The following is a 16,610-nucleotide window of genomic DNA, read 5'->3' on the forward strand; positions in this document are numbered from 1 at the left end:
AAATGCATAGAAAGCCAGAGTAAAGTATTAATTTGTAACTGCAGGCATTTTATAAAACCAGAAATTCATAAGCAAAAGAGTCATGTCACAAAAGCAGCAGATGTTAGCGTAGCTGACAATATAACAGCAGTGAGTCAGATCCCAGATATTATTTTAAGCCTTTTACTCATATATCTGTCATCTGGTGCATGAAAAACTAAACAAACCAGTGAGATTTTCTTACCTGAATACATTTGAATTTTCAAAAAGGCGGAGCACGATAAGCGCGCCACGATTATCACTGTTAACAGAGTGTGTGACACATGGATATGTGAAGCTTGATAGGCGTAGCAGGCATTGGATTTAGTCTTGTGGAGATAATCATCCGGAATCACAATCAGCATGTGTCACCTGCCGCCTGCTGGCTTTGCTTGTGTTGTTACTAAAGACGTTTGACACGCTCGCTGATTGACAGCCGCTAATGCTCACCACGATGCATTTGTGAGACGGCAGCATTCGGATTTTTTTTAGATTTCTTCCAACGTATTGGTCCAGGTGCCTCGCTTGTACCGTGCAGTGTTGCAGATCCTTTCCAGACACAGATGACTATCACAGATTTTAAATGGCCAATTAGAGAACACAAGCTTTTCCATTCTCTGATCTAATCAGACTGTTCACAGACACGCACCAGGAGGCCGAGCTGGTGCCGTCCTGCTCTTATGCAGGAGGCAACTTTGCTTCCGGTGAGGAGGGAATGCACGAGGGCATGACACAGAATACGGGTGACGTCTAAGGGTCATTTCCATAGAACATTTAAATCTCTACAGTCCCTTCTGATGAGAAAGTGGTGGACAAAGACTGTTAAGTAGCTAGAGTTTCCCAGGCAGGTGGTGGTTCCTATACACTTGCCTTGTGGACTATTTTTAGCTGTTGGTTCATCCAAATTTAAAGCTCCAATGAGTATCTGTGCTAATGGGTCAGTTTATGTGGCATTTCGTTAAAAGTGTCCTGTTGTTAAAGTTTTTAGAATGCTGGGAACTTTTGGAGAGAATAAGATCTAAAGTCCAGTTTCAAATTTGGCTGCGAGAAAATCGGAATCTTATCAGAATTGTCCTTAAACATAAAGATAAAGGTAAAGGAGGAGCCTTGGTGAAAGTCTGGGGAATATGTATTATTGCTTGAATCTGAAATATCTTCTATTTATTTGAGCCCATTCAATATGTTGTCATCTGTTTCTGTATCCAGGCCAACAACAAACCTGAACTGGAAGCCGCCATGTTCCTGGACTGGATGCGCTTGGAACCTCAGTCGATGGTGTGGCTGCCCGTCCTGCACCGCGTGGCCGCTGCCGAGACCGCCAAGCACCAGGCCAAGTGCAACATCTGCAAGGAATGCCCCATCATCGGGTTCAGGTCCGTTGAGTTACCCCATTACAGCCAAGCACTGCCCAGATGTGTCTTTAAGAAGACAGCCCATCTGTCAAAGGCAGCTGCATGTGAAGACATAGTTCATCTGAAGAATACATCTTTCCTTTTCACTTCAGTGTCCTCAACATCCCAGGAAAACATCACTTATTAATTCCAGATGGATTTACATTTTTAAAGACTTTTCATAGCTTTATTCTGCTTCATTATTTAAACAGTAGGAAAAGAGAAACGTTTTAAGTATTTTCTTTAATAGGTTGCACACTCACACACAGTCTGGGCTGCTGGCAGGATCCACAAAGCCATTCTCTCTATCATGAACGCACAGTGAAGGGGCCTTTTAGGCAGCTCTTTAAAAACAAGAACTTTCTGAATGTGTTTGAAGACGTCGCATTAATAATTGGCATGTTTTGGGTCATGATTTCTGCTTACTCCTTTGTAGTTGCTGTAATAATAATGTTCATCATAAAAAAAAAGAAGCCACGTTTACCAAACAGGGCGGTGGCAGCTCAGTCTGTTGGGAACTGGGCTGAGAATCGGAGGGTTCTCGGTTTGAGCCCCAGTGCAGACAAAACGTGGTAGGTGTTAAAGGTCCCAGAACACCTTCAGAGCACTGCCGAGGTACCCTTGAGCAAGGTGCCGAACCCTCAAATGCTCATATGGGGCCCTGCGATGAACTCTCGACTCATCCAGGGGTGGATGCTGCCTTCACCCATTGTGTACCCTCCCTGTGACCCCCAATAGGGATACAGCGGTCAAAGAGACGAGATGTTTCCAAACCAGCCAGCCAATTTAGGATAATTATGCAGCTACACACTGACCTCATTGCATGTTTCTGATGAATTGATGTGTCAAAACTCTAACCAAAAAGCTAGGTGTTATAATAAATGCTCAAACCAATACAGTAGTCTCACTCATGTATCACTGTCACTTTGAGTTTAATTCCCAGGCTGGTTCACACACACAGTTCCTGGTTTTTCAGCAGGAAACACATTCCATCAAAAAATGATGTATTTGTTTCAGAATCAGTCTGTGATTCAAACATGAGCATTTAAGGAACACAGCAATGTGAGTGAGTGGTGACTACAAACCCTGTCCGAGATGCTGAGGGGCAGCCAGTGGACTGCAAATAAATCTCCTACGCCTGGAAAGTTATTGAAACTGGATTGGAAGTCAGATTTAATCAGCCTATGCTGCTCTTTACTAAAGTTTATTGCTATCCTTCAACGTTTTAGACCTGAAATGAGTCACAGGCAGATCATTTTTTAGGAATGTGTTTTGCATCTCTGCATGCAGCAGCCTAAAATGGTAATTAGTAAGATTTTGCATTTGTTTCAGCCGAAGATGATGATATCTTCTGATGGGAAGTTGCAGCGGAGACCATTATCAGCAAGGACATTACTTACAAGTGTTAAAAGTCTTTTGTTTAAGGGGTTATTATTCCAGTAGGAAGACATTAGCTTCAGCCGTTCCATCAGTGAGATTGCTCTCTGTCACCAGAATCGAACTCTGGCTGTGCAAAAGCCTGAGAAGCTATTTGTTGTTTTAATCTAATCCGGCAGCTGCAGGCCAATAAAAACAGCCAGTCTGTTCATATAAATGATCGATGACATGATTATAATGTATTTGTCACCGGTAGTGAAGAAGCCTGGGATTTGTTTAAGAGAGGAGGGTCTGTTGTGTTGTTGGTGGCTCTCCTCCTGAGAGGAGCAGTGATAAATTTTAATGTCCCAAGGCTAGAGAATAAACTTCCCATTCAGGTACCAGACTGAAAGAATTTTAACTACTTCTGCTGTGGAGAAAACAGAGCTGTAAATCTCTCCGTTATTGATTCTCTCCTTCCTCCGCCCACACCTCCCTCTCGCCCTTTGTTCTTTTTCCCTCCCCTCCATCTCTCTTTCCACAGATACCGGAGCCTGAAACATTTCAACTATGACATTTGCCAAAGCTGCTTCTTCTCTGGCCGTGTTGCCAAGGGTCATAAGATGCAGTACCCCATGGTGGAGTACTGCACTCCGGTATGAATGCCGCCAGATGTGTCGAATTCAAACCCAATAGCATCTCAGGAAACGAGCATGTCGAGACGCTAAATAGGCTGGGTCTATTAGATTATCATAGCAAACATCTAATTAGGATGGAACAAAGACGTGCAGACTGACTGCTGCTGAACTACAGTAATGTCTTTTGTCTCTTGGATATGTTATAAGTGGATTTGGGGAAAAACTGGACCTCGATGGAAACTATAAACAGGATGTGATATATGGTTTAGATCAAAACACATCACAAACGCTATCTGTCAACTGCTGAAGGACTAAACCCCATTACACCCAAACACACACACACATATATACTGTATATATATATATATAAATATACTGTAGTTGTGTAAATAGAAGGTTAAATTGTGATTTCTTTGAATACACACCGGAGGATAAAATAAAGCTGCTGAAACTCCGACAGAGTGATAAATCTGTTCCTCCTGCAATGACGCTCTCAGAGCTAACAATAAAGGCATTAACTTCACTTCACTAGACGTGCAAATAAAGGCAAAAGAGCTGCAAATGTATGAGCAGCCTGGACTGAAAGGTGTGTTGGTGTGTGAACAAAGCCTCCATTGTGGTCTCCCTTTCAGACCACGTCAGGCGAGGACGTCCGAGACTTTGCCAAGGTGCTGAAGAACAAGTTCAGGACCAAACGCTACTTTGCCAAACACCCACGCATGGGCTACCTGCCTGTCCAGACGATCCTGGAGGGAGACAACATGGAAACGTGAGACACGCACACACAAATCGGAGAAACTGGGCTGTGCCGAAACTTGTTCTGACCTGCGTCTGGAACCGGTTTCCTGGCTTGTTGTGGATTCTCTGCCTGTATGTTCCACATTCAGCGTGATCTGTGGCGAGCGCTGCGTTTGATGCTGGGGTTTGTGACCGCGTGTTGAGTCTCAAACAGCTGATGGTTTTATATCTTCATCTTTGTGTGGAAACCAAGTGCATGCACACAACAAGAATGCGGATGTCACACAGTTCTATCTAGATATTGTGTATGGGCAGGATTTAAAAAAAAAAAAAATCAATTCTTCGTTTACAGGAGTGGTTTGTTGGTCTGTGCACTGTCGCATTTCTGTCTCAGCTGGTTCTTGTCAGTCCAGGCTCTCACTTCTCATTAGCTGGCTGCCTTCTACCCCACACCTCCCATCATGCCTTGCTGTTTGTGCATTGTCCCCCCTCACTTCCCGTGTCATCATCTCACATTTTTTGTCTTGCAGTCCTGTCACTCTGATCAACTTCTGGCCGGTAGACCATGCGTGAGTACCTGGCTCGCTCTCTCTCTTACACTCACACTCACACACACACACTGCGTTGTCATCTTGATTGTGGCTGTGGGGAGTTTACATCATCTCCATGCACATCTTACGCCCAGTTTAAATGAAAGTATTCCTGGAGTCGTGTTAGCTCACCAGCACTGTGTCAGTGCTGTGATGGTGATGTTGATGGAGGAGGAATTTTAATATTTGTATCTGCAGCAGAATCACCGTGCATGAAGACAGGAACTTGCTTCTCTAAGATGTTTCGGCTGAGACTGATAATGGGCTTATGTTTAGTGCATCAGACTCAGAGGAAAACAGATGCACATCCCAGCGCGCATGCCAACAGTGGAGTAATTACGCTTCTCACAGGTTATCCAGGCCGTTACTTTTGAATCCAACTTTACTTTGTGCTGCAAACATCTGTTTGAGGCGACAAGGTGCCCTTGTACCGGGATGTTTTAAGTGTTTTAGTCACAGCCTTATTTTATTCAAGGGCTAAACTATGAGAGGGAGAAGTTGACGGAATCCTCAGAGGGTCCCAGCTAATGATGTCAAAACACTGATATTTCCCTGAACACATTGCGTGTGACACCTCAGATCTGTTGCATCTTTTGAAGTACAAGCAGCTGTATTCCAGGTCAGGAGAGGATATTCTAAACAGGGAGCTTATTTAGAGAGTGCTTCACAACCCCATACATCTGTGCCTCATACTGCCGCTGCCCTTCATCGCTCTCCTGTGGATTCATGCAGCGCGCGCACATGTGGATGTGTACATTAGGAGTAATGAGCACCTTCTGGTTCCGTTCACAAATGTTATTCTCCCCCCATCACTGTCTCTTGTCTTTGTTGCAGGCCCGGATCGTCCCCTCAACTCTCGCATGACGACACGCACACCCGGATCGAGCACTATGCTAACCGGTAACGCATTATCAGCATTCAGCAGCAGCTCCCCTCAGCGTAGACTCGCAGTGTTGTGAACAGGACGCCACAAAGTAACCTTTCTCGTGCTCTGCTTTTCATTCCCACTGCTCCCAACAAGCACACAGCACCTCCTTCAGAGCATTCTCCCAGACACCAGAACCATCTTTTGATAGATGTGAATTGGAATAATGAATTCAGGGATGATGTTTAAGCACAACACACTGCACTGGGATGCCTCTGTCCCTCCATTCCATGCACGCAGCCATGATCTCACAGGAGATTGGTTGCCCTAATTCAGTGCTCACACTGTTCTGGGAGACTTTAACGTTCACTGTTAATAAAACCATCATTAGAACTGAACTGAACTTCACCAAATATCCCATAGAAAACATAGATGGACTTAAAGCATTTTCTCGCATTTTCTACTGATTTTGTGAACTTTTTACAAAATGCCTCAATTAGTGCAGCTAAATCTTTCAGGTATGTGATGTATGCAGTCTTTAGGCTACTATTTAGACCGCCAGTGTCTTCATATCCTCTACGTTGCATTTAAGATGCTGGTACAGGAAACATTTGTATCTAAATGCCTTTAAAGGTATGTGTCTGTAATCATCTGTGTGCTTTGATTATAATAGTATAGTGTAATTTTATAGTCATTCCTGTATAACGTTTAATCACAGGGACAATGAGTGATTCTGAAGCTGGTATCTTTTGTTATTGGTTGGAGGAAAATACCTGAAAATGTGCACATTCTGTTTGCACCCTTTCCCCCATTTGTTAATTTTATGTAAAAGTGGTACAAAACCCTAACATGAGTAACACTGGGAAACATGTGGACTCTCAGTGTTAAATAATGCAGCTGCGCCAAATGAGAATTAGGCGCTAAAGTCAATAAAACAACTTGGAATTGGATCAGTCGTCACCATTGATCAGCCCCATTGTTCTGTTATCATCACAGCCCTGCTAATATACGACAATTAAGCTGTTAGACCTGCAGTTCAGATCACTTAAAGTGGACTAGATTTCAAGAAGAGAAAAAAAACTACAAATTGAAGCAGAGAACTCTAGTTCTCAAATATGTTTGAATTGGAAGGACAGGTAAAGATGCAGGAAATGAAAAGTGTGGCTAATCCAAGGTCCACAAAGCAACAAAATTAACTAACAGTGGCTGAATAATATTTGCACTTTTGGGTTTCCTGGACTCTTTAACACAGAAAAACACACTAATATTCCACAGTTAAAGGCTGTATATGCACGTGCTTTGAAGGATTTTATGCACAACTGTTTATGTTGATATAGAAAATAGGATACCTTGACTTGACAACTGGCTGTTTTTTCATCTCAGACATACAGTAACTGCAGAATATTCTCAAAAAAATATATACAAAATTAATGTTAAAGACAAGGCTGAACTGAAATGTCAAGATATTCCTTTGCATATGGCAGAATTTGTTCTCATAATGAAAAAGATGCATTGACTTGGTGCTGAATAAGTGGGTCTGCAGTCACAGTATGTCCATATGCTAATGCATCTGAGATGTTGTTTGCACCCATCCAGCACGCTAGCATGTGCGCTCAAAGAGCTCATCGACTCCGGGCTGGGAGCAGAGGAAAAAGCCGTCGATATCTTTTTGCAGCGGAGTCAATCAGACCTGATTCAATAAAACATTTTAGCACTCCTTCAACCCCACTGCCCTCAGAAACCCCCACCGCTGAGGGACAAGAAGCAGTCGAACCAATCAATGAGCCAATCAGGCAGTCAATTGGTTGTTGAATCAGTCGCTCTGGTGCTGTTGCCATCCCTCTGTGGAGTCAGCATGAAGAGAATGTTTGACACCACTGGCAGTTTCCTTGGACTGAAACACGGCGTATATAAATACATACGCGCTGATGAAAGCACATGCTGAGTCACCCCCCCCCCCTCCCCCCTCCGGCACCGTGCTCTTAGCATCGCATCACGATCTGTCTGCCTGCAGATAGCATCCAGCAGATTAAAGCAAGCGGTGAGGTGAAGATGTAACATAATTAGGCCTTGAGGGAACCAAATGCCCCCCAGACCACAAGGTTATCTGTTGTTTCTGTAGCGTGGAGCAGATTACCAGTCCAAGCACGCGGGGCGGGTGACGTTGCGTCACACTCCATCTGCTGAAACACTCGGTGCCAAGTGACAAGCTTCTTTTTTCCTAACAGCGCAGATAAACCCACAAAATCTCTGTACTTTTTTTGGGCACATGCTCAGCCTCCGTGTCGCTGATCTTGTGTAGATATTAGCGGGACAGTTTAAATCTTCAGCTCTTCCCACACAGCTATGGCGTCACGGTCGATCTGTTAGAGGAGCAGCCAAGAGGCTTGTTCACAAAGCAAAACATTCCAATTTTCATAAATAATACCATCCTCTCCTGAAGCACAGATCCAAATACAACCACTATCATAAATGTCTCTTAAAGACACTATTTTGCTTTCTTATCTAAATCATTTATTAACACAAATAATGTTTACAAGTGTATCAGTCTTATTGAGGATATGCAAAATCAGATAAATTCTATTTTATCATCAGAAGTACAGGGTTGCCATGGTTGCATGTTAATTAACCATTTTCAATAGAATAAAGGACCTCCCAGCTCACGTACAGCAGTGTTTCAGTGTTGGGCACTAATGCACCAGTAAACCAGTTACAACGCTGTTAAAGTAGAAACCTGTAGAAGATTTAAGAGCTCCAGCTCAGTGGAGAGTTAGAGGTCTGCTCAATGCTACTTTTATAAGGCACCTTATGAGGCCACATAAGCCAACTTGTATAAAATATAAAGAGCTTTGCAGCTGCAAGAGGTGCAGCGTGTTGTTGAGGACTGGACAGTGCGTGGGTGTTAAACATTGCCTCTGCTCAGAGTTAAATAACAGCGCGCCAACCACACAAACTCGGACAGAACGACAGAACAATTTCCCCCATTTTCCCCCTGGAAATACCGCCTGCAAAGGTCCATCCGTGTTTGACTCTGCTACCTGCTGCAGCCTTTGGTTGTTGGGACTGACTGCTCTGTTTCTTCCCCCTCTGCAGGTTAGCAGAAATGGAGAATCGTAATGGCTCTTATCTGAATGACAGTATCTCACCCAATGAGAGCATGTGAGAACCGCTTTTTTGTTTTTCCCTACTTCCCTCCCTCCCATCGATCAGCTTGCTGTGTGTGAACTTCCTCTGTCGTCTTTGTGTCCACTGGCTGGTTGTGACAATCGCTCTTGACGCGTGGTCAGTGTAACTGTGGTTCCTGAGTGTGTTACCCTCCATAAAAAACTAACGCCGCTGTGTTTTATGTTCCGGTGATGGGATTGGATTTTCTCTGACTTGTTAGACTTGTGGGGGGTGGGGGGGGCAGTTAACAGAAATGACATTACACCAATCAAAGCATTCAAATCATGCAAAATGAAACATTCTACTGCGCATGTTAGCTCCCAAGCTAACAGGCTAGCAGACTGATTCAGGTTATCAAATGTGGAAACTACAAAGTCTCCTTTAACAGTAAAAGCTGAAACAATAGAACTTCAAAGTTCAATGCTGGAGTTGCTAAATTTGCAGACCCAACCTGCCGTGTGTGGACAGGCATTTGGAGCAGAATCACCCCTGAGAAAGTAGCAAAACCTTTGAAAGGAATTGATTTAGCTGGAGCATCTTGTAGGTTTAAACACCGTTTCCCTCCCCATTTCCATTTATATTTTATTAAACGGCATGTAACATCTGCAGGCTCTAAAATTATTTATGTGCCGACTGAAGTGGCTGATGCCACAGCAACAGTCATTTTTTAAGAGCTGGAGTCTCCAGATGACCTTCATCTCATAAATCCTGTTTACACCTGTCTAAATCATTTAGTGTGTGTGAGCCTGCAGCACATTCACTTCACACCAACTGGGAATTGAAAACTTTCCAAACACGTCAGTCATATGAAATAAGTTTGAAATTATTTTCGATTTTTGACGGCAGTCTTTCATCGATTAAATATTAAACTCCCTAGAAAGCATGAAAAGTTTTGCTGCAGCCCCCAAAACATGAAAAGCATTTTATGTTCCACCGGTTTATTTATTTTAACTGGAATCGCATCACCGGGTGTGTTTTACGTGGATTAAATTTTCAGATTCATGCCGCTGCATAATTCAAATGTGTCTCTGCAACCTTCAGAGTTGAGTCTTCCTGGATCTTTTATTTTTTCTGATTAAACCAGTAAATGTTCCAGTTCTGCACATTTAACACAAGCAGGCTACCTTGCTGATTACAGGAAATGAGTAGGGAAAGCAGCCTAACTATAGGTCTAGTTACTATAGGTCTAGTTACTATAGGTCTAGTTACTGGAGGTCTAGTTACTATAGGTCTAGTTACTATAGGTCTAGTTACTGGAGGTCTAGTTACTATAGGTCTAGTTACTATAGGTCTAGTTACTATAGGTCTAGTTACTGGAGGTCTAGTTACTATAGGTCTAGTTACTATAGGTCTAGTTACTGGAGGTCTAGTTACTATTGGTAACTTAAGTTCTCTCTGGGCCCTGATTGGTCAGTCTGCTGACAGACATGTTGGGAACTCTGTTCTTCTTCTGTTGGACTACTACAGGTTCATTCACTGACTGATTTGCTTTCCTTCATTTCCTGTATGTTTGCGTGTGCACGTGCACTGGGGGTGCGTCTCCGGCCATCAACGGTCTGTGTGTGTGTGTGTGTGTGTGTGTGTGTGTGTTTGCCTGCAGCGATGACGAGCACATGTTGATCCAGCACTACTGCCAGTCTTTGAACCAAGGCTCTCCTCTCAGCCAGCCCCGCAGCCCTGCCCAGATCCTCATCTCCATGGAAACAGAGGAGAAGGGAGAGCTGGAGAGGGTCCTCAACGACCTGGAACAGGAGAACAGGTCAGCAGATTCTCCTGCCCATCTCGGAAGCAAAGAATTAAATTTAAAAGACTGAAATGATGCTGAAAATGATCTGTAGTTGTACAGGTGAGCTCATCATGTAGGTCTAACTTTAATTTACCTTGTATGAGTACAAAAAAATTCATTCAGATTTCTTTGAAAATAGTTCTGGTGAATGGTGATCTGTAACGGTCTGGGTTTAACTTCAGTCCTTTTCTTTTGTAAAATCAGCCAGTCAATGTGTGTTTTATCCATCCTAGAAATCAAAAGTATGAATTAATAGAGCGTGACCCCTAAATACACTATTTGATCCGTTAGCCTGCCTTTGTTTACTCCATCCAGAGGCTTTGTTGAAGCACTGTTGTTATTCATTCTCCAGTTGTGTACTGCCCCCCCCCCCCCCCCCCGTTTAATCAGTCAAACAAAGGTTCACCTTCCTCCCACTCTGATATTTCACCTCCGTCAGTAACCGTCCCTCTCAGTAAACTCCCCGCTCGCCTCTGGCCCAACAGGAAGCTGCAGTCCGAGTACGACCGCCTGAAGAAAGCCCACGACAGGAAGGGCCTGTCTCCGCTGCCGTCGCCCCCGGAGATGCTGCCGGTGTCGCCGCAGAGCGCCCGAGACGCCGAGCTGATCGCCGAGGCCAAGCTGCTGCGGCAGCACAAAGGGCGACTGGAGGCCCGGATGCAGATTCTGGAGGACCACAACAAACAGCTGGAGTCGCAGCTGCACCGGCTGAGACAGCTGCTGGAGCAGGTACCCAGGAACGCTCAGGAACACACACGTCTTCCAAGTTCCACCCTGACTCGACGCTTCCTTTTTATTCCAACCATCAGAAAACACTGTTTAGCATTTTTCCATCTCATTCTCCTCCTCTTCTGCAGTAGCAACACCTAAATAAACTATTAGCGCCCCCTGCTGTTTACAGGGGGCGTTGGAGCTAATGCGACCACGCGGCGTATGCTCACTCCAGTTTCCATTTTCTGTCCCACATTTGAGACGATTCAAATGAGAAATGCAATTATGGAAAATGTCAGGGATACAAAGGGTTCTGACAGAATTCTGAACCTTAGTCAGACTGATGATTCTTTCAAGATCTGAGAAACATGACGCCGTTCTCACACGTTTGCTCAGACGGACTCCAAGGTGAACGGCACAGCCCTGTCTTCTCCTTCCACCTCCTCCCAGCGCTCCGACTCCTCCCTCCCTCTGCTCCGCGTGGCTGCCAGCCAGACGACTGACACAATGGGTAAACACACAGTCGCACACCAACAGGCGCACGCGTACTCACCTGCTCGTTTACCATGAGCCCAACCCCCTGTTTCCTGTGTCAGGTGATGACGAGCTGTCCAGCCCTTCCCAAGATGCATCTGGGCTGGAGGAAGTGATGGAGCAGCTGAACAATTCTTTTCCTCACAGCCAGGGTACGAAACACCAGGCAGTCCGTCCAATCCTGAATGTGATGTCTTACAGACCGAGTGGAACGCTGCAGTCGGCAAACGCAGATGTGATGTGATGTAAAAACAGGGTCGAACATTGATTAAATCCTGTGACGTGTTCAATCTGCTAATTAGCATAAAGACACATATGAACATTTCAGTATAACACAAGTTTTAGAAGAGCCGGTGTGTGACAAGGACCCTCTGCCACATCTGAAGAATCGAGACTCTTCTGATGCGGCGAAATATTAGCTGCCGTCTCACGCCTCCTCTTTCCTCTTTGTGATCAACTCCTGGCTGATTGTGTTTATCCTTTCTTTCCTTTCTTCTCTATTTTTCCTCTTTTTGTCTGTGACCCAGCAGGGAGAAGGGGACACCTGTGAGAGGTTAGTTGCTTATCTTTCTCCTCTGCCCACGCTCCCAGCTGTGTCCGTGTCAGACTTCTGAACCGCTTGTGGTCCAGAAGAGAACATGGCTTTGCCTGCTAATAATGTGGCTTATTGATGATGCCACCGTAGCGAGTAGAAAACAAGACGGGACTGAATGAAAGCGTTTGGCTTCGGTGATGCATGTGGAAAATCAAATATCTGTCCTCGCTGCTTCCCTCTCTGTTTAATTTCCTCCGTGCTGTCACACCCCTGCTCTGTTCCTCACAGTGCAGAAGATGGTGGCACAACTGTATCGTCTCAGGTTTTCCTCTAGTCATCAGCCTGTTTACCACTCTGCTCTGTCACTAGTTAGTGTTTGTATTAGTCTAAAAGATGTTGAGCTGTATGATTGCATTTAGGCCACCACCATGTGTGTGTGTCACAGAATCTCAGCCTCATTGGAGACACAGTAAAATATTAAGGAATTAGTTTTGACATAATCCGTTGTTGCACAGCAAATGTTTGCATAAATGTTGTGACCGCTCGGAAAAGTCAAGCAGTTAGTGTCATTTTCTTTTAGTCATGCATTTCAGCAGAGTTCAGACTTCCCATCAGGGCAAACATGGGGTAAAGAATCAGACTTTATGTCTAATTTGTCCTACAGATACTCGGGTCCAGTGTGAATGCAACACAGCACAGCTGTGACACTAATCCTATTAGTCTCAGCTTTGCTAACATTAGCGGGCGCCTGGCTTGTAAACATTGTTTTAGCATTGTAAGTGTGCGCTGTCACTCAAATGTTCTTACTTTCTGCCTCTCCGCCTCCAGGTCGCAGTATCGGCAGTTTGTTCCACATGGCCGATGACCTGGGCCGAGCCATGGAGTCACTTGTCAGCATAATGACAGACGAGCAAAGCGCCGAACAGCCCGAGGCGCTGCCCTTATGATCCCGCCCTCTCCCTGTTGCCCCATTAACTCTCGGCCGTATGTCCCTCCCCTACTTACCTGTTGCATGCTTTTCTAGTCAAAACAACTGGATTGGAAAACAGTTTACAAAGAGAATATATGATGTCTATTTTTGTGAAGGATTAAGCAGCGACACGTTAAACAAAAGAAACATTATAACTTGTAGATTTCAGTAGTTTCTTAAAATGTCCTGAAGTTGTTTTATTATTAACAGAGGCTGGTTTTTAAACTTCTATGCAATTGTATAAAACAAGAGATGAAAGAAAAGATTGATTGTAACCATAAGGGTGCTTTCAAAGAGGAAAATGTCTTTTATAACAGCGTACACTACTGTCAAGGTAATGCAGGCATCCTGGATCTTTACAGTCTGTTGTATGTGTACTGTGTGTGAGTGTGTGTGTTTTGTCACATGCCATGTTTAAATTTTCCACTCTTCCACTAAGCCGTCCGACCATTTAATTATTTTCAACCTCTCGTCCACAGCCGGAGTACATTCAGTGTAGCATGTGCAGTAAAGTGGAGTTATTCAGTGCTGACACAGATCAGCAGTTCAAAGCCAACAAACATTGTGCAGAATTAAACTCCTGGAGGATGAGCGCTGTAAAATCTTTTCATAATATTTGTACTACTGTCCGTACTATTTGTACACGAGGGATCTGCAAAAAAAGCGCCACCCTGTGGTGAAGCTGGGTATCAGCAGACGTGTTGAAGTAAATCGGGGAAGTCAGCACTAATGATTCTGCAAATCCCCTGGATGATTGGGGATATAGGAGACTACATGGTCAGCTGAATGGAAAAAGACAGCATTTAATATACCTGCCAGTCATATTTAATACTATTTTGTTTTTTTACTGTGTACTCTTCTCTCAGCCAGTTGAATCAGTTTTTACAGAATCATCTTACCTCTGTAACCATTAAATTGCTTTTCACATGCATAATTGCATGAACTGCACTTTAATTTTAAAGGTACCATTTGGGTTCTTTCAATACCTGATGTTGCAGGCACTTTTTAAATTAGGCGATGTCTGTCTGCTGCCATGCGCAGTCTTGAATGAAATTTTTTTCCCCTCAAAATCAATATACATCGCACCTGTAATGACAATAGTTACAATAAATACATTTTTTTAATATTCCAAAGTCATTTATAAGGGAGCAGAGATTGAAAGCGGAATATTTGTAGCTCGAAATGTTCACTTTCCAGTGGTGTGTCTGTCCTTGATAAAATATTAAAAAAGTAACATTGTACATGTACAGCTCAATAAAATGTAAGTGTTGTTGCAGTCAGGATTTGTAGGCCCGTACACGCTACACTGGTTTTTGAGGTTTTTGTCCTGGGAGAAGTTTTACAAGGCTGACAAAATTCTTCTGTTGAGATGATTCAAACATAAAAGACGGGAGTTTTAATAAGCCCGGTAACGTTACCACTACCTCGCGTGAGCTGTCAGTCTGATCTGCAGTATCCCATCAGATTTCTTATCAAATATTACTGCCTGGCACGAGTCGCATCAGATTACCCAGTGACAGGCTCTGATCTTACTGCACTGTATGAGTCTCCATTTCGAGTGTCCAGATGCATTTGCTGCATTTACAATCAGTACAAACTATCATTTTGAGACGAATCGGTCTGTGCACACTACTGACTAACTCAGACAAGCATTTGTTTTAAGTGCAGAGGGGTAACACACTGTTTCATTTGGTCTTTTTGTGATGTGTGAGGTGTTTGATATTTGCACGTGTGACTAAATCACCTCCATCTTTATTTAATGTGTAACACTCACAGGAGACTGTGGTGACCGATACACATACGTGTGGGTTTTGTTGGGGTTTCTTTGAGCATCATATTCTTTAGGTTTTCAACTTTTGTTTCATTCTCACGTTTGTTTGGCTTTTTCCCCAATATTACATCGATACTTCGCAACATATCAGACTCCACCAAATATATGCCTTACTACTGTATTATAAAATGCTTTACTGTGTATCAATAAAGCACGCAGTTATGTTCATTTGATTGGCCTCTATTGGTCTGTCGTTCCTCCAACAGCGAAGATCCTCTCAGATTTGTGTTTTCTCTTGTGTTCAACTGTCGGGAGTGAGGGAAACGTGGAAAATAAGTATCCTGATCGCCAGTCTGCAGGCAAAATTGCAGAAAGAGCAGGCAAGCCAAAAGTGCACCAGTGGGCTGTCTGTTTAAATAAGTCTTTAAAGTAGCATGAGGGGGGATATTCCGTGTTTTATGAAGCATGATTTCGGCTCAACTGGGCATATTTCAAGAAATCTGTCTCATTTTAGAGAAACTACTTTGCAAAAGGGAGTTTACGCATGTCCCAGATATCCAGCTCAGATTCACCTCAGGCTCATTCGGAGTCGTTTCCAATCTGTCAGACCGTTTCCTTTCCTAAGTCTGTGGCACAAACCAGGCCAAGAAAAGCAGCAAAGTGCCAAGAAGCAAGGCTGTGAGCCAGCAAACACATGCAGATCTTAAAATGGCAACTATGCGATGAAAAATAATTGTTCGGCCTGCTGCTGCTATACAATCCTGTATCTATTATACCTGTAGTGAAATGTATGAAGGCCATTCTGATTTAATAGAACAGCAGGTCCATATTAGCATTAATCAAAATGCAATATATAATTTTCAGCAAGGGTTTAAATGTGCTTGATTCGATTATATTATGGTGGTATGTAATTTACACACATATATTAGGACACATTGTAAAAAAAATAAATGTTATTAATACTTTGGATTACCTCGTTCAGCTGCTCGAGAATTTAATCCTAAAGCACAAATGAAATAAATGTATTGCTCTGCATTATACACTTACGGAATACAACCTCAGGATTCACATTTCAGATTGTGTGTTTTGACAGTTAAAATATGTATTTTGAGGGATATTTTGATGCACTGAATATTCATTTTCACAATCAACTTCAGTGTCCAAAAACGTGAGTAAATCTTTGGTGTCCCATCGAAGTCGTGAAAAGGCGTGTGTACTTTGTCCGTTCGCCACTAGATGTCGCCAAATAAACGGATAAAAGCGGAAGTCCCAACTCTGAACCGCAGCGCCAAGTTTGAAAGCGACTCCGGTGGCCTCGTCTCGCCTCCTTACCCGCTGTATCCCTTTGGGGGTCCCGGGAGGGTACACAGTGGGTGAAGGCAGGGTCCACCCTTGGATAACTCGCCAGTTCGTCGCAGGGCCCCATATGAGCATTTTTGGCCTTGCTCAAGGGTACCTCGGCAGCACCTTCTACCAGAACACCTCCTATTCTCAGCCCAGTTCCCAACAGACTGAACTACCACCACCCACTAATTCTGGTGG

At 43.8% G+C, this 16,610-nt stretch overlaps 1 protein-coding gene across 18 annotated transcripts in view; it reads left to right on the forward strand.

The window, feature by feature from the left end:
* The window catches only part of dmd (dystrophin), a 167,528-nt gene extending 152,227 nt beyond the window's left edge, over positions 1–15,301 (forward strand). For 13 of the 18 annotated variants that reach the window (XM_057026107.1, XM_057026109.1, XM_057026112.1 and 10 more), the window contains 11 exons: positions 1,225–1,391; positions 3,310–3,421; positions 4,036–4,172; positions 4,672–4,710; positions 5,566–5,631; positions 8,690–8,755; positions 10,362–10,520; positions 11,033–11,276; positions 11,655–11,769; positions 11,855–11,944; positions 13,156–15,301. In XM_057026107.1, coding sequence (XP_056882087.1) covers positions 1,225–1,391; positions 3,310–3,421; positions 4,036–4,172; positions 4,672–4,710; positions 5,566–5,631; positions 8,690–8,755; positions 10,362–10,520; positions 11,033–11,276; positions 11,655–11,769; positions 11,855–11,944; positions 13,156–13,274 — 1,314 coding nt within the window. In that variant the 3' untranslated portion in view covers positions 13,275–15,301. Of the gene's footprint in view, positions 1–1,224; positions 1,392–3,309; positions 3,422–4,035; positions 4,173–4,671; positions 4,711–5,565; positions 5,632–8,689; positions 8,756–10,361; positions 10,521–11,032; positions 11,277–11,654; positions 11,770–11,854; positions 11,945–12,319; positions 12,346–13,155 lie in introns of all 18 variants that reach the window. The other 5 variants (XM_057026114.1, XM_057026123.1, XM_057026115.1 and 2 more) reach the window with 4 other exon arrangements.
* The last annotated feature ends 1,309 nt before the right edge of the window (positions 15,302–16,610 follow it).

The sequence above is a fragment of the Takifugu flavidus genome, chromosome 3 (genome assembly GCF_003711565.1).
Source record: "Takifugu flavidus isolate HTHZ2018 chromosome 3, ASM371156v2, whole genome shotgun sequence".
In the NCBI taxonomy this organism is placed as follows: Eukaryota; Metazoa; Chordata; class Actinopteri; order Tetraodontiformes; family Tetraodontidae; genus Takifugu; species Takifugu flavidus.